The sequence below is a fragment of the Mastigoproctus giganteus genome, chromosome 2, assembly GCF_048544385.1.
Source record: "Mastigoproctus giganteus isolate SK-2022 chromosome 2, ASM4854438v1, whole genome shotgun sequence".
Lineage (NCBI taxonomy): Eukaryota > Metazoa > Arthropoda > Arachnida > Uropygi > Thelyphonidae > Mastigoproctus > Mastigoproctus giganteus.
Window position 1 is genome coordinate 241,652,211 of NC_143576.1, and position 22,516 is coordinate 241,674,726.

The window sequence follows — 22,516 nt, forward strand, 5'->3', positions numbered from 1 at the left end:
GCAAATGGGCTGAGAAGTGGCAACTGAAGTTTAACATTGACAAATGCAAAGTACTGCATATGAGTAGCAGTAACCGAAGAGAAACGTACCAACTGTGTGGTACTACACTCAAGGAAGTGGAAAATGAAAAAGACTTGGAGGTAATTGTGCAGTCAGATATGAAGTTCACTGAGAAGTGCAGACAGGATGCCAGGGCAGATCATGGAGTCTTGTCAATGATATATAGGAATTTTGCTAGCAGGGACAGGGAAGTGATTATCCCATTGTACAAGACAATGGTCAGGCCCCACCTTGAGTACTGTGTACAGGTCTGAAGGCCTAATTTTAGGAAGGATATAGAGTTGCTAGAACAAGTACAAAGAAGGGCAACAAGATTGGTGACAGGAACAAGGGGGTGCTCTTACCAAGAAAGGCTAAAATTCTGCAAACTGCAGCACCTGGAGAATAGGCACATGCAAGGTGATCTGATTGAGATGTATAAGGCCTTGAATGGGTTGAGCAAGCTGAATGCTGATGGGATTCTTCCTCTTCCTCAGATTAAGAACCTGAGGGGGCATAGATTCACACTGAGAAAAGACAGTTGTAGAATAGATATGTGGAAATTTGCCTGTACCAGCGGGTAGTTGATTGGTGGAACAGACTTCCATCTTTTGTCGTAGAAGTTGATATACTAAATAAATTTAAGGCTCAGCTGGACAGGCATTTGGAATGAATGGAGGAATGAAATGGGAGGTTTTTCTCGCTGATGCTGCATAAACTTGCTTTCTTGCATTATATGCCTCTACTAATGCTAGTGATAACATTTAGCAAACATTGAAGCAGTGAAAACAGATAAGCTATCAAGCAAGCACTGTGCATAACAACACAAACTCACTGGATAGTTGTTTTTATTATTTATAAGAACAAATAGTGGAAAAACCACTATACTGTCACAGAGGACTTTTACATTATGATGAGTTAATTTGAAGAAAAATTGTGACAAGATACAGTAGCATACTTATTTCTATTACGCTACTTTTCTTTCCTATAGTATAAAAATTTGGTTTATTAAGAAAAAAAATTACTGCAATTGGCATTAGTAGAGGCATAAGATACAAGAAAGCATGCTTATGCAGCATCACCGAAAAAAAAAAAAAAAAAAAACCTCCCATTCATTCCAAATGCCTGTCCAACTGAGCCTTAAATTTATTTAGGCTATCAACTTCCACAATGAGAGATGGAAGTCTGTTTTACCAATCAACTACCCTCAGGCTAAAGACAAATTTCCGCACATCTATTCTTCTACAACTGTCTTTCCTCAATTTGAATCATGACCCCTCAGTTTCTTAATCTGAGCAAGAGGAAGAATCCCATCAGCATTCAGCTTACTCAACCCATTCAGGCCCTTATACACCTCAATCAGATCACCTCGCACATGCCTACTCTCCAGGTGCTGCAATTTGCAGAACTTAAGCCTTTCTTGGTAAGAGCACCCCTTTGTTCCCCTCACCAATCTTGTTGCCCTTCTTTGTATACGTTCTAGCAACTCTAAATCCTTCCTAAAATGAAGCCTCCAGACCTGTGCACCGTACTCAAGTTGTAGCCTGACCACTGCCTTGTACACTTCCCTGTCTATATTATAATTCCGTATTATAAGCACTTCCCTGTCTCTGCTAGCAAAATTCCTGTATATCATTGACAAGACCTGGCAGCCCATCTGCACTGATCAGTGAACTTCATATCTGACTGCACAATTATCCACAGGCATAGGCATGCGCAGCCTAAAAGAAGAAAGGGGCAACCACATTTTGCCCCCCTCATAAAAAATAAAACATTTTTTTATAAATACAATTTTGTATATATATTAAAACTTTTATTTATTTAAAAAATAAATTTATATAATAATTTATTTAAAAAACATCAAAATACATTATAATAGTTCGTAACTAATAAATATTCAACCTTTTTAGGTTTACAATGGTTTTAGGTCTATTTTTTATAATAATATTCTGCGTTCAAAAAGAACAAAGGCGACGAATTCATCAATTGCTTCTACACAGACTGCAGCAGTTAAATCCTGTTCCACATATGAAAGCAATAAGTAGTTCAACCGTTCTTGCATCATGACGTGTCTTAATTTTGTTTTTATATGACTGATTTTGGAAAAAGGTCATTCAGGAGTGCAACTTGTAATGCCTAAAACCTGAAAGTCATATGTCACTATTGTGAAATTTGGATATAATTTATATTGATCAGCATCATTAAGCCACTAGCTCCAGGTTAAAAGATTTTTGCAGTTTAGATGATTAGTGGTTTTTAACAATGATAGTTCTGTCTGTAAATCCATCGAAGATAACTGAAAACAGTCACAGAGTATTTCCATATATTCAGATGTAAGATTTAATTCAAGAAGATTCCTAATAGCTTTCATTACAAGGATTATTTTGTGATTAAATCTGCTCTCTACAGCATTTATTAGGGTATCAAGAAGTGGATAATAAAAATATATTGCATATGTTCTGGAGGATACCGTCGTGCAGCATAGCAGACGGCTGTCTCAAATGAAATGAGCGTAGAAATTCAAATAACAGAATATGTTTTACACATAAAAAACATGAATAAAATAAAAAATATCTATTTTATTATTTAAATATTTATTTATTTTAATTCTTTAGTTTTAAAATTCAACAATATGTTTTTTTATGATTTAACAAAAATGTTTGACACATGAGGCTACGAGGGCCCCCATCAAGATTTCAGGAGGGGGCTGGGGCCCCCTGTGCACATGCCTATGCTCCCAGGTCTTTTTCACTTTTCATTTCCCTGGGTGTAGTACTACACAGTTGGTATGTTTCTCTTGGGTTATTGCTACCCATATGCGGTACTTTGCATTTGTCAATGTTAAACTTCAGTTGCCACTTCTCAGCCCATTTGCCCAACTTATCTAGATCCAGTTGGAGTCGCATACTGTCTTTACTGTCATTAATAACCCTGCCAACCTTTATATCATCTGCAAACTTCGACATTAAGCCTGATATACATTCATCAATATCACTGATGAATACACAAAACAACAATGGGCCCAGCACTGAAACCACCCCGAGGAACTCCACTAATAACATTCGTCCAAGAAGAGCAGTATCCATTGATTACCACTCTCTGTTATCTCCTCAACAGAGAGTGGTAATCAACATAGTGGTCAGCTCAACATAACTCAACACAGCTCAACAGCAGAGTGGTCAGCTCAACATAACTGCAGAGAGTGGACAGCTCAACATAACTGCAGAGAGTGGACAGCTCAACATAATTGCTCTGCAGGGACAACAGAGAATCTATGCTGGTCATAGATTTAGGGAACATTTCCCCATTTCCCTATCCAAAGATGCTTTAACTGCCATAAATGTGGTCATGTTGCCAGGGACTGCAGTCAGAAAGAACCTGTGTGTGGTCACTGTCCAGTAGCTGGGCATCAATCGAAAGAGCAAACTGGCTTTAGGACAGGATTCTCAACTATGGATCACCTTCACGTAATATCACAGCTAATGGAGAAAGCAAATGAATATAAAACACCATTATGCCTGGCATTTATGGATTATGAAAAGGCATTTGACTCCATACAGCATAAGGCAATGTTTCGGGCACTGGAAAGACAGGGCATAGATTCCCCAGATATTATGATTTTGAACAAAATATATGAGAGTGCTACCTCCTTTATTAGACTAGACAAAGACAGTAGGAAATTTAAAATCGAGAAAGGAGTTCGACAAGGAGACACAATATCTCCGAAGCTGTTTACTGCTGCCCTTGAGGAAGCTTTCAGAAGATTAGACTGGTCGCAGAAAGGAGTCATGTGAACGGAGAGTACCTAAACCATTTACAATTTGCAGATGACATTGTGGTCATAAGCCACGATCCCAAAGAATTAGAGGAAAATCTTAATCAGTTATGCACAGTTAGTAAGGATTTTGAACTAAAGATGAATGTGGCTAAAACAAAAGTAATGATGAACAAGTATGCCACAGAAAGGAAAATAATGATTGAAGGAGCAGTAATTGAAAAGGTGGAGTCATATACTTATCTGGGACAAGTTATTAGCTGTAATAATGATAAATGGCTGGAAGTCAAGAGAAGAATATTTTGATGGATAGCATTCAGGAAATATAGTCACATACTAAAGAGCAATATCCCAGTTTGTCTGAAACGTAAAATAATGAACCAATGTATACTCCCCACCATGACTTATGGAAGTGAAACTTGGGCACTCACCAAAAGAATGGAAGAGAAGCTGAGAACTACACACCGAAGAATGGAACGAATTATATTGGGAATCAGACTGTTGGATAAGAAGAGAAACAAATGGATTAGGCAGCAAACTCAAGTAAAGGACATTCTTATCAAAACTAAAGAACTAAAATGGTCTTGGGCAGGACACATAGCTCGAAGACATGATGACAGATGGACTAAGAAAATAACAGAATGGTATCCAAGAGGAGCTAGAAGAAAACCTGGAAGACAAAGGCGGAGATGGAAAGATGAAATTCATGAGTTTGTGGGTAGTAAATGGATGGCCAGTGCTCAAAACAGAAGGAACTGGAAAGTTGCTGGAGAGGCCTTCATTCTGCAGTGGATTGAAAATGGCTGATGATGATGATGATGAATGGAATTCTCTTTTGATTGCAATCTTCTATCCAAATTGATAAAAGACTTTCCATTTCAATCATTATTGGAGTTCTGTTTCTGGTATTTTGTAAAACAAAAGAAGTTGATGAAACTTTACCTTTCTCTTTATATTCGTCCTTACAGCTCAAGATAGTTCATACGGTAGACTCACTGTATCCTAGATCTCTTACGATTTTCGCATTGTTTGCATCACTTTCATGTTTTTTAATAACTTCAAGTTTTTGAGCTAAAGTAATAACCTTTTGGTTTTTTTTATTGCAATCACGTTGTTTTTCACTCTTTCTTTTATCCATAATTAACAGGGGTAGAAAATTGGAATTTTTAAATATGTCTGCACGTGCCTTTATTAGCTGGAGACAAACAGGTAACACGTCTACTTCTGATGGTTGATGGCACACACTGAGGCAGGCAGCGGGCAAACGCTTGTTTATTGGCCGTCAGACAATTAGCACGCGATTCGAATCTTTTTCAACTATCACAAATAAAAGATCGCATTAACTGGAAATTTGCATCGCATAAAGTAAATAGTGGTATAGTTTTTTCAAATCGCGGTAACTGAAAAACATGTTAATCAAACTCGCGTTGTGAGGCCTGGCTGTGTATATATATATATATATACATACAGGGTGTTTCAGTTAAACGTTTCAGAACTTCTAAGAGGGGTAGGGTACATCCTGACAACTCGAAATCATATAGCAATGTGGGGTCGGAAATGCTTTCCTGAAGCGGTGTTGTACACAGAAGCACCATAAAGAAAAGAGACCGTAAGTGAGAAATCGTTTTAATAATACATGAAAAGAAGCAAAAGGTACATGGATTAAAGTAAGTGTTCGAAGTTTCTTCCACGGGCTACAATGCACGCCTCACATCTCCGACGCATGGACATCCGAACATTCTGGAATACTCCAGGCGAGTTTCGAATTTCTTCGGCAGCTACTGCGATTCTTGCAACCAGCTCCTCAGCATTGTCAACAGGGGTGTCATAAACTAGCGATTTCATATGACCCCAGAAATAAAAATCAAGACATGATAGGTCGGGTGACCGAGCAGTCCAACGCACGGGACCACCACGTCCGATCCACTGTTGACCAAATGTGACATCCAGGTAGTTACAAACATCTCCGCTATAATGGGCAGGGGCTCCATCGTGTTGGAACCACATTGTCTGTTGCGTCGATGCAGAAATCTGTTCATCTCTCAAAAGTTGTGGCAATACTTGCTGCAGAAAGATCAAGTAGATAGGTCCGGTTAGACGACACGGTAACAGGTAAGGTCCGATGAGGTGATCTCGCAGGCCAACGCACGGGACGTGGTGGTCCCGTGCGTTGGCCTGCTCGGTCACCCGACCTATCATGTCTTGATTTTTATTTCTGGGGTCATATGAAATCGCTAGTTTATGACACCCCTGTTGACAATGCTGAGGAGCTGGTTGCAAGAATCGCAGTAGCTGCCGAAGAAATTCGAAATTCGCCTGGAGTATTCCAGAATGTTCGGATGTCCATGCGTCGGAGATGTGAGGCGTGCATTGTAGCCCGTGGAAGAAACTTCGAACACTTACTTTAATCCATGTACCTTTTGCTTCTTTTCATGTATTATTAAAACGATTTCTCACTTACGGTCTCTTTTCTTTATGGTACTTCTGTGTACAACACCGCTTCAGGAAAGCATTTCCGACCCCACATTGCTATATGATTTCGAGTTGTCAGGATGTACCCTACCCCTCTTAGAAGTTCTGAAACGTTTAACTGAAACACCCTGTATAATCTAGTTATTATAGTAAAAGCACAATAAGTACTATACAGATGCTGAACATGTATATGAACACAACAGTATACAGCTTGCAGTAGGCCATAAGGCCAAAATAATTTATAAAAACTAAAATAGCCCATGCAGGCCTACATGGCCAAACCCTGGAAATAAACATATAATTAGTAATAAAATATAAATATATACTACAATGATGATTATGTAGTTAACTATTGGTGTAGAGATACATTTAAAGGGACTTTTTCAAGGGCTAACCCTCTCAATATATCCTACCAATAATTAACAGAGCTATCTGTTTCTGATTGCCATCTGCCTGTTAAACAATGTCCAAATCTTAAACTTAATTATGTTATAATTTAGTGGCAAACAGGCAAGATAACATTTAGCCAGACAGATGGCAATCAGAAACAGATAGCTCTGTTAACTATTGGTAGGATATATTGAGAGGGTTAGCCCTTGAAAAAGTCACTTTCAATGTATCTCTACACCAATAGTTAACTACATAATCATCATTGTATTATATATTTATATTTTATTACTAATTATATGTTTATTTCCAGGGTTCGGCCATGTAGGCCTGCATGGGCTATTTTAGTTTTTATAAGTTATTTTGGCCTTATGGCTACTGCAAGCTGTATACTGTTGTATTCATATACATGTTCAGCATCTGTATAGTACTTATTGTGCTTTTACTATAATAACTAGATTACAGACTGATGTAATGTACAATCTGTTTTTGATGGCATTAATCTGATCTGGCTAATAATTTTTATATTCATCCCTATTGTTTACATATATATAAGATTTTATGTATAAAATATTGTAAGTAGAACGTGTGAAGGAGATTTTATTAAATCTAATGAATGTACGGTAATCACTGGGAGCAATATATGGTATGAAAAAGAGGAAGAAATGGACCGGAAATTAAAATAAAGATAAGAAGTGAAAAAGCGACCAAGATGAAATAACATTGCGGTGTAGTTCACAATTTCAGTGTCATTATCAGAAGTCATCCACAGAAATTATGAAAAAGACAGCAATGTTCTTGCTTCTGTTTCCAACATGCTCTGTATGCTTTGTAAGCATACAGAGCATGTCGCAAAGAACACAAAGCAGCAGCAATGGATGCAGATGTATATATATGTATATTGTAATAAATATGACAGATAAAAATAAAGATGGCAGTGCAAGTCACACAGAAAGCCAAAGGCCAAAAAAAGATAGCCGAAATATGAGAAAAATGTAGGTTAAATTAAAGAAATAAAAGGTAGTAACCTGTAAAAAAAAAGTTAAAATATAATTAAACTACATCAGAATGTCAAATGAAGGTAACGGCAGCTTGCATCAGATAAGGATGGGAAAATTTGGCTATAATTCAAATCAGGGAAGTAGAGCAAATATACAATTAAATATAAAATAAATCTGATGTCAGCCAAAGTAAACATTAATACATGATCAGGTATTTCATTGGGAGACTACACCTGACCATGCATCAAAGAACTGCATTTCCATACTTGCCCATATCTGTGTAAGAGAAAATTTATGAATACAAATGTAAATACAAATGTGATCGAAAAGGAAAAGCTATATACCTATCACAAAGTATGGACAAGGTGGTCCCTACCTACCTTGTCCATACATTATCATATCATACTATATCATACCTCTCACAAAGTATGGACAAGGTAGTCCCTACTACCTTGTCCATACTTTGTGAGAGGTATATAGCTTTTCCTTTTCAATCACATTTGTATTCCAATCTGTGTGCATCACTACTGCACATAAAAAGATTTTATTACTGCTAAACCAAGGTTTAGGTTGAGAGTGAACATGAAGTTAGTTTTTACGCAAAAAAAAAAACAAAAAAAACACAAGCAATATTTTACCCATGGCTAATGGGCTCAAATACAAGGAATTTATAATCCATAAAAATTTTTTTGATTATAGGATATTTTAATTAAGAGAAAAAAATTATCTTACCAATGATTTATTTTGCTGCTTTTCATTAACAATTTCAGAAAGTTTTTGAAGATCACTATTGCAACTATGTTGATTTGGCCACAAGTTCAAAAATTCTGATAATGTATTTTTTCTAAAAATGTTAAAACATGTAATTTTTATTTTATTCATGCAGCTGAATAAGTTTCTGTAGATAATTTATAACACTAATTAATAATATGATATAAAAAATATTCAATCTGTATCATTATCTTTCATAAATACAGAAATCAAAATATTCAATACCAGTACTGAACAATTGATATATTGCTCACTAAGAGCCTATTGACAACCAAATTACTGGAAACTATCTTGTCTAAATTTTACAGTAGTGATAACTGCATATGTTATAAAGAATGTTTTTGCTATTTAAGTGAAATAATAGTATAATTTAACAGAAAATAATAAACCATGCATAGAAGTTCAAAGAAGAAATTCTCAGCACAGCTCAACAGAAGTTTTTTTTTTTTTTTTTCTGATGACAGATTTCAGCCCAAGTACATCGAGTTACAATTTGTACATGAGAGAAATATTAAAGGAAATACTTTAACTGATAAAGTGAATAACAAAATACAATACTGAACTTTTCATCTTTTCCAAATGAAATACAAATACAAGTATCTAATTTCAAAATAATAAAAGCTGAAGTAATAAGGCTTAAGGGACTTCATTCCTTCAGAAAGAAAAGGTGTGCACATGCACGTCATAATTTTTTTTTAAAAAAGTAGCTTGCTGCTTTTTATATCATACGTAATATATTGTATATTTATTGACTCTTCTATAGGAATCTGAGATTCAGACTGTTATAAAATAATCTGCCATTTGAGAACTTCAGCTTCTTTTTCTTCTTTTTTTTAATTTGCCTCAACTGGGACATTGTTTTTTAGTTTGCCTTGACTCAAGAAGGAACACTGAGAAGCTCAATGTCCTTTTTCAGATGCAGTCTCCAAACTTGGACACAGTATTCCAATGTTGTCTTAACAGTGGGATTATGACCTCCCTATCTTTATTTCTACAAGGAATTTTTTTGTAATAGGTCTTCCTTGCTGCCTGTCTACATGGCTTGGAGAACAGTACGGAGAAATCCCTTGCTTCCTACTGTTTTTAATTCAGTCCCACCAAATTTATAAATGGGCTGCTTTTAAGACCTTGCATTTTTCTGCAATAAAACTTAGCTGCACCTTGAGACCTACCTACCTTCAAGGAGCAGCTAAGTTTTATTGCAGAAAATGCTGTTTCAAGGAATGCTGCTTGGCAATGATCATTAACACTCTAGTTTTCTCATCATCTGAAAATTTTGATATTACACCCTCTATTCCTTTGTCAACATCATTTATGTAGATTAGAAACAACAATTGTAGGAAAAATTATTTCTCTACAACTGAATTCAGATGACTGGTCTATATATTAAATAAAACAATGATAGAGCCTTAAACTTTATGAAATAAAACTGTTGCACTGGAAATACACATAAAGACAATCACATTTAAAACCTGGAGAAAACAAAATTTTCTGCTCTTCTTCCCTTAAGTAGCATGTAAATCCTTTTGTTGGGGGGGTGACTAACAGTTTGAGAATCCCTGTGTAGTATAAGATATCTCATATTATGATTATTTTTTGTGTGTACAACACTTGCAAATTAACTACTCATGCTCTTGTCTTTCAAAAATAAGCAAGTATATGTAACATTAAATTTTTACTTCCACTTCCTGTTAATTTATGACTTTATACCGTGTTAATTATGTTGTATAAGAAATTGAGAAAAATACTTGTCAGCAGCACACACTTCATGGCTGTTCATTATAATGATCATCTAATGAGACTGCTACTAATGCTTTTTTTTTTTTTTTTTTGCCTTAGGAATATTAGCCTGCCAGCATTATACTCTATTATATCATAAGTAAGAGGTAAACTCCTCTGACTACAGAAAAGTACATTTGGATGTGTAAATATGCAAACCAGTTACACAATAAAGGGGATGAACATGTCACATAGCAGGCAATTCAGGTTTTCCTGCAGAAAGAAAAATTATGTAAAAGAGTTAATGGATGATCAGAGGGGCATGACAGTTGGATCTTATATTAGACGACTATCAGTGTGTTCAACTGCACATCAATTATTTACTATCAATCATTTATTATACAAAAAAGGCATGCAGCAGAAACAGAACATCTATGAGACAGAATGGAGAGTATTCTGTTAGATATCAGTTGTTGATTAACCTAACTGCCCTCTTTTGAATGGAATCTAGAAGCCTGAGAGGGGTATTACGGGCACAGACCCACAGTTTTAAGAGGATTGAAATCAACTAAGTTATCTTTGCTCCACTGGAGAATTACCTGGAGATCAGCATTTAAGGAATGGGTAGTGGATATTCAAGAAGTTGAAGCTGTTTGTGCAAGGCAAGGTTTCTCAAACTGGAAGGCTGAATGCAATGTGCTATCATCAGCAAAACTATGGATAAGATTTCCAGTCAATGGAAGAAGAAGAATTCAAAATGGGAACCATTCAAAGAATTAATCTTGGAAGCTACTAGGCTTTTCATACCAACTAAGAAATATTGTTCAAGATTTAGGCCTAAATGGATGTCAGACTAACTAATTAGACATGTGACAGAATAAAAATCCATGGGATACATATAAATTAACATGTGACACAGAAGCCTATGATAGATATAAGCTGGTCTGTAACCAAGTTACAAAGGAGGTTAGGCAGGCGAAGGCAGATTACGAGAAATCTTTGGCAAAGGATGCAAAGAGTTCTTTACTTATGTAAACTCTAGAAGGAAGGGGATAAATCAGATTGGTCCACTTGATATCGATGGTTCAACTGTTGATGATCCTGCTCAGGGAGCTAACAAACTAAATGAATATTTTGCATCGACATTCACACATGAGGAGTTATTCAAGGAGGGAAATGCCAGAGGTGTATTCAACTCTGGCAGTAAGCTAGATAATCTTGTAATAACTGAGAGTAAAGTGGAGGAGAAATTGTCAAAGCTAAACACAAGAAAGGCACCTGGGATGGATGTAATCTATCCAGTTATATTAAAGGAGGTGGCAAAGGAAGTAAGCAAGCCCTTAGCCATAATTATGAGAGCTTCCCTGGACTCAGAGGAGGTATCTATGGGCTGGAGATGTGCAAATGTGACCCCAATCCACAAAGGAGGATCAAAGGGAGACACAGGTAATTACAGACCTGTTAGTTTAACTTCTGTTCCAGGGAAATTAATGGAGGCACTGGTTAAAGAAGCACTGCAGCATCATCTAGACAAGACTTCAGTTATAGCTCGGACACAGCATGGGTTTGTTAAGGGGAAGTCTTGTCTGACCAATTTGATTGGTACTATGATGTAGTCACAAAGAAACTGGATGCAAAGAATAACCTTGATATCATATATTTGGATCTTAAAAAAGCCTTTGATACTGTTGCACATGGAAGACTGCTGCACAAATTGGAGCAGTGTGGCATTGGAGGCGAATTGCTGCTATGGATAAAAGGGTGGTTGAAGGGGAGAAGGCAGAGAGTGGTAATCAATGGACACTGCTCATCATGGACTAATGTTATTAGTGGAGTCCCTCAGGGTTCAGTGTTGGGTCCATTATTGTTTTCTGTATTTATAAATAATATTGATGATGGTATATCAAGCTTAATGTCCAAGTTTGCAAACGATACAAAGGTTGGCAGAGTTGTTAATGACACTAATGACAGTACACTGCTGCAACAGGATCTAGAAAAGTTGAGCAGATGGGCTGAGGTGGCAAATGAAGTTTAACATTGACAGATGTAAAAATACTACATATGGGAAACAGCAACCCCAGAGCAGCGTACCAACTCTGTGGTACTACACTGACAGTGGTAGAGAATGAAAAGGACCTGGGGGTAATTGTGCAGGCAGATATGAAGTTCTCTGAGCAGTGTAGATGGGTTGCAAGATTAGCTCATGGTGTCTTGTCAATGATATACAGGAATTTTTCTAGCAGGGATAAGGAGGTGATTATTCCCTTATATAAGGCAATGGTCAGGCCACACCTTGAGTACTGTATACAGGTCTGGAGGCCTCATTTCAAGAAGGATATAGAGCTGCTGGAAGAAGTACAGAGAAGGGGAACAAGATTAGTGAATGGAACAAAGGGTTGCTCTTACGAAGAAAGGCTTAAGTTTTGCAAATTACAGTGTCTGGAGACTAGGCACCGGCGAGGTGATCTGATAGAGGTGTATAAAGCCTGGAATGGGTTGAGCATGCTCAATGCTGATGGGATTCTGCCTCTTGCTCAGAATAATCACCTGAGAGGGCATAAAGACAGATGTAGGATAGATGTGCGGAAATTTGCCTTTAGCCAGCGGGTAGTTGGTTGGTGGAACAGACTTCCATCCCTTGTTGTGGAAGTTGATAGCCTAAATAAATTTAAGGCTCAGCTGGACAGGTATTTCGAACGAACGGAGGGATGAAGTGGAAGTTTTTTTTTTTTTTTTTTTTTGGCTGATGCTACATAAGCTTGCTTTCTTGCATCATATGCCTCTGCTAATGCTATATATATATATATACACACATCTTGTCCTAAGTCTCTGCATGTCTGTCTGTATTAATACTCATATGCAGAAAAGTGCTTCTCGAGTTCCAAGGCCATTGCAGAATCTGAATTGTGTGTAACCAAACATATATTCACATTTAGTGAATATATGGTTTCGAATCACTTACAGTAATATTTTCAGCACATGACTCATAAGAGTGATTAGTCAGAAGCTGCTGCAAGACTTAGGATTACTTTTCTTAGGAAGTGTCATGAAAGTTGATTTAAACCAATCATCTGGGATATGTCCTGTTTGGTATACCTTACTGAATAGGTCAGTAAGCTTTCCTATGTTATCATCATCAATAAGTTTGAGCATCCCAGTTGCAACTTCATCTGGACCAGGAGCTTTTCCAGTTGATGTCTGTTGGATGGCATAGCAGACCTCTGATTGTAATATCTTTGGCCCTTCCATGTCAGTTCTGTCTCCCATTGCATTCAGTCTATCCAGATCACTGAACAAATCTCTTTTTGTCTTGGTCCATCAGCAATCCATTCTCAGTATTTCTCATGAAGGTCATTTCTCTCTTTCTGAAAATTCCTCCATTTCCTTTTAACTTTCTGTGCAGATTAAATTCGTCATGTTTTTGGAGTAAAATCTTGATTTCTTCACATCTTTCTTCCATCCATTCCTCCTTTGCCTTTATTTATCTTCATTTTGATCAATTTCCAAATTCTGTTGTATTCAAAATTAACTACTTCTTAACCACTCTTCGGTGATCCATCAGACTCAAAATCTCCATCATCCATTTCTTTTGCACCATTTTTGACTCTGTTCATAGAATCTCTTTACTAGTCTTGACAGCTGTGCTTTAAATCCTTTCCCAACCATCTGCTACATCACTCTTGCTGATATTGCATTGCAGTAACTGATTGTTCAACATTATTCTCACTTGCCCACGTATCTATTCATCCCTTAGTTCATCAATATTTATCTTTTTCTTGTGACGATGTTTCTTCTCAGCTTTCAGTCTTCCTATCTATCCTATCTTTGCTTCGAAAGCTACTATATATTTTAACACTTTTATTTTATTTCTGTTTTATCTTATGTATATATTATATTTTTATTTTAATAAATTTATTTTAACCAGTTAGTCGGTTGTCGCAAGAAATTTTGATAATTTTTTTTTTTTTTGGCTGAATAGTTTTTTTTTTTTTTTTTTTTGGCTGATGCTGTATAAGCTTGCTTTCTTGCATCATATGCCTCTACTAATGCTAATGCTAATTGTTGTTATGGGCCTTTATGAGAGCTTGAAGGACAGGGTGGATGCCCTCGAAGGAAATAAATTGAGGGGCCCATCAAGCTCTCAGCTGCCCACATCAACGCCAGAGCTTGCACTTGGTCATCAGGCAACACAGAAGCAGCCCCCTAGGCAGAATGCGCTGGTCCCACAGGAATTAGTAGTTGTTGGTGACTCTATTGTCAGGGAAACGGGGAACATGCTTTGTAAAAAGGATAGGTGGAATAGGACCAGGGTATGTCTGCCAGGGGCAAAGGTTGATGACATTGTAGAGCGGATATCATCTTTTAAGGGCACAAAAGGTGATATAGTTGTACACGTTGGAACGAATGATATTAAGAGTAGGAGACCGGCGGAATTACTTAGCAAGTACAGGTCACTGCTGAAAAAAAGCCGTGAATTAGGGTTGAACTTGAAAGTGTCTGCAATTCTGCCCAGACACGATAGGAGGGAGTATATGATGAGAGCCTTGTCGATCAATTCGGCCCTGGAGGGATTGTGCAAGGCTCAAGGGGTAGAATTTTTTTCAGCCTGGACTGTACTTGTTAACAGGAGAGATTGCTTCTACAGGGATGGGATACACTTAAATAGAAAGGGTGCAAGAATTTTTGCTGATGCTGTCGAGGCAGTGTTAGGTGGGTCGGAAAACTGCTAGTTGGGGGGGATACAAGGACTAATAGATTAACAGTAGCCACTGGCAGAGGTGGAAGTGATTCTTGCACTGCTTCTATTGAAATGAGCAGAAGTCTGAAAAACAAGATGCAGGATATTTCAGAGACTGCTGGTAGTCATTGCGTTACAAGTAAACACATGGGTTGTGTTAGGGTAGCTAAGAATAGAAACAGGTGCATGTATACCTGCGTGTACACCAATGCTAGGAGTTTGGTAAATAAATTTGATGAATTTGAGGTATTGCTCAAAACATCAAAGGCAGATATTGTTGGGATATCAGAGACGTGGTGTCACACAGATATAAGTAATGCGGAACTGGAATTTGGGGAATACAATGTGTATAGAAAGGATAGACAGGACAGGAGGGGAGGAGGGGTTATGCTATTAATTAAGAAACACATAAAGTCCAAGGAAGTGAAGCCAGTCGACATCGATGGACAGGGCAGTGCCGAATCAGTTTGGTGTGACATAAGCATAGGGAAATCAAAATTGAGAGTAGGAGTGTGCTATAGGCCTAATGACTCTGATGAGTATAATAAGATATTGTACAGGGAAATAGAGTGGGCCAGTAAATCAGAGAGTCTTATAATGGGGGATTTTAATTTCCCAGATATTGACTGGAATTTGTGGGTTGGTCACTCGCACACTAGCAAGGCTTTTGTGGATTTATTGGATGATTGTTTTCTACACCAGCATGTTCGTGAGGCAACAAGAGGGAGCAATACTCTTGATCTGATTATCAGTAGTGACTCTTCATGCATTAAGAACCTGCAGATAAATGAACCACTAGGTGGCAGTGATCACAGTGTGTTGAAGTGGGATTTACTCAAGGAGGTAACTACCATCAGAGGTAAAGGGAAGGGTTTTTGTTTTCGTAAAGGCGACTATGATGGTCTGAGACAGTATTTAAATTCTATACAGTGGGACCATCTGATGATGTTACCAACAGCAAACTCAAAATGGGAAGCATTCAAGGAACTAATCTTGGAGGCTACCAGGCTTTACATACCAACTAAGAAATATTGTTCAAGGTTTAGGCCTAAATGGTTGTCAGATGAACTAATGAGACATGTGGCAGAGAAGAAAAATGCATGGGATACATATAAATTAATGGGTGACATGGAAGCCTATGATAGATATAAGTTGGTCTGTAACCAAGTCACAAAGGAGATTACGCAGGCAAAGGCAGACTACGAAAAATCCTTGGCAAAGGATGCAAAGAAAAACAGAAAAGAGTTCTTTACATACTTGAACTCGAGAAGGAAAGGGATGAATCAGATTGGTCCACTGGATATTGATGGTTCAACAGTTGAGGATCCTGCTCAGGTGGCTAACAATCTAAACGAGTATTTTGCATCTACATTCACGCATGAGGAGTTATTCAGGAAGGAGAATGATGTAGGTAAAGTAAACATTGGCAGTGAGCTGGATGATTTTGTAATAACTGAGAGGAAAGTGGAGGAGAGATTGTTGAGGATAAACATAAAAAAGGCACCTGGGGTGGATGGGATCTATCCAGTTATATTAAAGGAGGCAGCAAAGGAAGTATGCAAACCCCTAGCCATAATTATGAGAGCTTCTTTGGACTCAGGGGAGGTACCCATAGACTGGAGATGTGCAAATGTAACCCCAATTCACAAAGGAGGATCAAAGGCTGACACAAGTAATTATAGACCTGTTAGTTTAACTTCTGTTCCAGGTAAATTAATGGAGGCACTGGTTAAAGAAGCACTGCAGGATCATTTAGACAAGAATTCAGTTATAGCTCAGACGCAGCATGGTTTTGTTAAGGGCAGGTCTTGCCTGACCAATTTGATTGGATACTATGATGTAGTCACAAAAGAACTGGATGCAGGGAATAACTTTGATATTATATATTTGGATCTTAGAAAGGCTTTTGATACTGTTGCACATGGAAGACTGCTGCACAAATTGGAGCAGTGTGGCATTGGAGGCAAATTGCTGCTATGGATAAGGGGATGGTTGAGTGGCAGAAGACAGAGAGTGGTAATCAATGGACACTGCTCAACGTGGACTAATGTTATTAGTGGAGTTCCTCAAGGTTCAGTGTTGGGTCCGTTGTTGTTTTCGGTGTTTATGAATGATATTGATGATGGGATATCAAGTTTAATGTCCAAGTTTGCAGATGATACAAAGGTTGGCAGGGTCGTCAAGGACACTACTGACGCTATGCTGCTGCAACAGGATCTGGAAAGGTTGAACAGATGGGCTGAGAGGTGGCAAATGAAGTTTAACATTGACAAATGTAAAGTACTGCATATGGGAAACAGTAACCCCAGAGCAACGTATCAACTCTGCGGTACCACACTGACAGTGGTGGAGAATGAAAAGGACCTGGGGGTAATTGTGCAGGGAGATATGAAGTTCTCTGAGCAGTGCAGACGAGCTGCAAGAGTAGCTCATGGTGTCTTGTCAATGATATACAGGAATTTTTCTAGCAGGGATAAGGAGGTGATTATTCCCTTGTATAAGGCAATGGTTAGGCCACATCTTGAGTACTGTATACAGGTCTGGAGGCCTCATTTCAAGAAGGATGTAGAGCTGCTGGAACGGGTACAGAGAAGGGCAACAAGATTAGTAAATGGAACAAAGGGTTGCTCTTACGAAGAAAGGCTTAAGTTTTGCAAATTACAGGGTCTGGAGACTAGGCACCGGCGAGGTGATCTGATAGAGGTGTATAAGGCCTTGAATGGTTTGAGCATGCTCAATGCCAATGGGATTCTTCATCTTTCTCAGAATAATCACCTCAGAGGGCATAAATTCAAATTGAGGAAGGACGGATGTCGGATAGATGTGCGGAAATTTGCCTTTGGCCAGCGGGTGGTTGGTTGGTGGAACCGACTTCCATCACTTGTTGTTGAAGTTGATAGCCTAAACAAATTTAAAGCTCAACTGGACAGGTATTTCGAACGAACGGAGGGGTGAAATGGGAGAGGGTTTTTTTTTTTTTTTTTGGGCTGATGCTGAATAAGCTTGCTTTCTTGCATCGTATGCCTCTACTAATGCTAATGCTAATATTCTAGTTATAACAAGAACAGATTTGTCTGTCTCTAAAATGCAGCAATATGCATAATTTCGAATAGTAAATGTAAGTATAATAGCAAAATTATTTATTATCTGTTCTTTCCTTTTTATATCACCTATATTATAATGTACATTTTGTTAGATTTCACAATTACTCAATTTGCTGGTTTTCAAACAAACAGTATACCTATTATTAGTCTGTAATATTATGTTTTTCATATAACTCATTACTGTAAATACTGACAAATCATCTAAAGATATAACTACCGAGATAATATGTGATTTAGGTGGCACTCTATTCTTTCAGCTTCATAAGTAACTTTTTCCAGGAATCCACACAGCATTTGAACATCTTCATTAATAAGATGGCTGAAATAAAGAATGTCATCAAAAAAGTGTATACAATAGTGCATACAAATACAATATAACGCTGCAATAATGAGCTGAGAGAAAAAGAAACACTCATTATAACAAAAGGTCATTCTAACCAAGTAACTATTAAAAATTATATACATATTAAAGAAAATCTGTTGAATATTCACTTAACTGCATCTCATTACTTCTCCATTGGAAGAGTGAGATGGGATAGTGGATATGTCATATCCTTCACAAGGATAGCATCCATCATATCAGTGATATGATGGATAGTATCTTGCATATTACATTCTCTTTGTAATGTGCAAGGTGCTACGTAAAATTACCTTCCACATTACACAAAGAATGACTGCACCAGCTTTTAATTAATGTTGGGACAACTTGAGGAAGTAGTAACATATTCATTTATAAGAAGGTTGAAAAAAGAATGCCATCAAAAAGCATATACAGTAAAATGCTGAACTGCAGATAATAAACAACAATGAAAAGTCCATTATATTTATGAAGAATAAGAGGAGCAGAAGTAAGTCACCTACACAGAATTAATGCAAGCTATGGAGGTAATTAACAAGATTTATGATGCTACAAAGGTTTCAGTCAAAAATACAGCCAAATTCAGCAAGTTGATGCCGATACATCTTACATCAATGTTTGGGGAAAAAAAAAAAAAAAAAAAAAACTTAGTTATACTTCAGGAAGCATGCAAGCATCAATAGTGAAAGTAAGACTCATGTGAATCTATGTAACATCACCAATTTATCTTTAAGAAAAATGAGTTCTGCATTAGTAAAAACATAAAAAACATTATCACTGCAGTTTAAAACATTCATTATAGAAAAAAAGTTTCACATAGTTCACTCACAAGAGACAAATAAATAAGACTTGATTAAAAACAAAACATTAATATATTCATGATCAAATGTAAGCATGATGGTTTTCTGGCATAAACCAATATCACAAGTAGCAAAATGTATGTAAATATTTCTATGGACTAAGGTTGGAGAAGAAACTGTACCAAGAAAGCAGGAAATGAAAAAACTTAACCAGGAACTTAATTACAAAAACATTGGGCCCTTGATCTCTAGAATAGGCAGACAGAAAGATTAGCATTAGTAGAGGAATATGATGCAAGAAAGCAAGCCTATGCAGCATCAGCCAAAAAAAAAAAAACCAAACCCTCCCATTTCATCCCTCCATTTGTTCCAAATGCCTCTCCAGCTCAGCCTTAAATTTATTTAGACTATTAGCTTCCACAACAAAAGATGGAAGCCTGCTCCACCAATCAACAACCCGCTGGCTAAAGGCAAATTTCCACATATCTATTTTACAACTATCTTTCCTCAATTTGAAACTGTATCCCCTCAGGTTCTTAGTCTGAGCAAGACGAAGAATCCCATCAGCATTCAGCTTGCTCAACCCATTCAAGGCCTTATACACACCAATCAGATCACCTCGCAGGTGCCTACTCTCCAGGCACTGCAATTTGCAGAACTTAAGCCTTTCTTGGTAAGAGTATTCCTTTGTTCCCCTCACCAATCTTGTTGCCCTTCTTTGTACTCGTTCTAGCAACTCTACATCATTCCTAAAATGAGGCCTCCAGACCTGTACACAGTACTCCAGGTGTGGCCTGACCATTGCCTTGTAAATGTAAAGATGAATCAGTATATTAGCATGCTCATGAAATATTCAAAATTTATGCCAAATAAATATACATGTATATTACTGGAGGAATATGATGCAAGAAAAGCAAGCTTAGGCGGAATCAGCCCAAAAAAAAAACACACTTCCACTTCACCCCTCCATTCGTTCGAAATACCTGTCCAGCTGATCCTTAAATTTATTTAGGCTATCAACTTCCACAACAAGGGATGGAAGTCTGTTCCACCAACCAACTACCCGCTGGCTAAAGGCAAATTTCCGCACATCTATCCTACATCTGTCTTTCCTCAATTTGAATTTATGCCCTTTCAGGTGATTATTCTGAGCAAGATGCAGAATCCCATCAGCATTCAGCATGCTCAAAACCATTCAAGGCTTTATACACCGCTATCAGATCACCTCGCCAGTGCCTAGTCTCCAGACACTGTAATTTGCAAAACTTAAGCCTTTCTTCGTAAGAGCAACACTTTATTCCATTCACTAATCTTGTTGCCACTCTGTGTACTCATTCCAGCATCTCTATATCCTTCTTGAAATGAGGCCTCCACACCTGTATACAGTACTCAAGGTGTGGCCTAACCATTGCCTTATACAAGGGAATAATCACCTCCTTATCCCTGCTAGAAAATTTTCCTGTATATCATTGACAAGACACCATGAGCTACTCTTGCAGCCCATCTGCACTGCTCAGAGAACTTCAAATCTGCCTGCACAATTACCCCCAGGTCTTTTTCATTCCCTACCACTGTCAGTGTAGTACCACACAGTTGATACGCTGCTCTGGAGTTGCTGTTTCCCATATGTAGTACTTTACATTGGTCAATGTTAAACTTCATTTGCCACCTCTCAGCCCATCTGCTCAACTTTTCCAGATCCTGTTGCAGCAGCATAGCATCAGTAGTGTCCTTAACAACCCTGCCAACCTTTGTATCGTCTGCAAACTTGGACATTAAGCTTGATATACCATCATCAATATTATTTATAAATACAGAAAACAATAATTGGACACAACACTGAACCCTGAGGGACTCAACTAATAACATTCGTCCACGATGAGCAGTGTCCATTGATTACCACTCTCTGCCTTCTCCCCCTCAACCACCCCTTTATCCATAGCAGCAATTTGCCTACAATGCCGCAATGCTCCTATTTGTGCAGCAGTCTTCCACGTGCAACAGTATCAAGAGCCTTTCTAAGATCCAAGTATATAATATCAAAGTTATTCCCTGCATCCAGTTCTTTTGTGACTGCATCATAGTATCCAATCAAATTGGTCAGGCAAGACTTCCCTTTAACAAACCCATGCTGTGTCCGAGCTTAACTGTCCTTGTCTAGATGATCCTGCAGTGCTTCTTTAACCAGTGCCTCCATTAATTTTCCTGGAATAGAAGTTAAACGCACAGATCTATAATTACTTGTGTCAGCCTTTGATCCTCTTTTGTGAATTGCGGTCACATTTTCACATCTTCAGTCTGTGGGTACCTCCTCTGAGTCCAAGGAAGCTCTCATAATTATGGCTAAGGGTTTGCTTACTTCCTGTGCTGCCTCCTTTAATATAACTGGATAGATCCCATCCACCCCAGGTGCCTTTTTGTGTTTATCTTCAACAATTTCTCCTCCACTTCACTTTCAGTTATTACAAGATTATCTAGCTTACTGCAAGAGTTGAATACACCTCTGGCATTCCCCTCACTGAATAACTCCTCATGTGTGAATGTCGATGCAAAATTTTCATTTAGTTTGTTAGCTAGCTGAGCAGGATCATCAACAGTTGAACCATCGATATCAAGTGGACCAATCTGATTCATCCCCTTCCTTCTAGAGTTTACATAAGTAAAGAACTCTTTGCTGTTTTTTTTTACATCCTTTGCCAAAGATGTCTCGTAATCTACCTTCGCCTGCCTAACCTCCTTTGTAACTTGGTTACAGATCAACTTATATCTATCATAGGCTTCTGTGTCACGTGTTAATTTATATGTATCCCATGCATTTTTCTTCTCTGCCATATGTCTCATTAGTTCATTTGACATCCATTTAGGCCTAAACCTTGAACAATATTTCTTAGTTGGTATGTAAAGCCTAGTAGCTTCCAAGATAAGTTCTTTGAATGCTTCCCATTTTGAATTTGCTGTTGGTAACATCATCAGTTGGTCCCACTGTATAGAATTTAAATAGTCACCTTTACGAAAGAAATAACCCTTTCCTTTACCCCTGATGGTAGTTACCTCTTTAATGTTGTTGTTAATTGGTTTTTAGGAGCATTAGCAACTAAGGCCATATTGCTCCGGGAATATGCGGTGGTCATTCCCTGACCTTTCCGCATCCTCCGTATTTGGTGGTGACGGGCTCGAACCCCGGTCTAATCAAGATGCGTGTGCTAGCACTGCTGCTCCTTCCCACCTGGCTATGGAGACGCCTTACCTCTTTGAGTAAATCCCACTTCAGCACACTGTGATCACTGCCACCTAGTGGTTCCTCTATCTGCAGATTCTTAATGCATGACGAATCACTACTGATAATCAAATC

The 22,516-nt window shown here is 37.9% G+C and overlaps 1 protein-coding gene across 1 annotated transcript in view; it reads right to left on the reverse strand.

The window, feature by feature from the left end:
• The window catches only part of IKKepsilon (I-kappaB kinase epsilon), a 217,132-nt gene that overhangs the window by 78,599 nt on the left and 116,017 nt on the right, over window positions 1-22,516 (reverse strand). The window contains exons 11-12 of the mRNA XM_090369072.1: window positions 18,224-18,325; window positions 8,407-8,518 (exon numbers count right to left, since the gene is read on the reverse strand). Of these exons, the coding sequence (XP_090225198.1) occupies window positions 8,407-8,518; window positions 18,224-18,325 (214 nt within the window). The remainder of the gene's footprint in view (window positions 1-8,406; window positions 8,519-18,223; window positions 18,326-22,516) is intronic.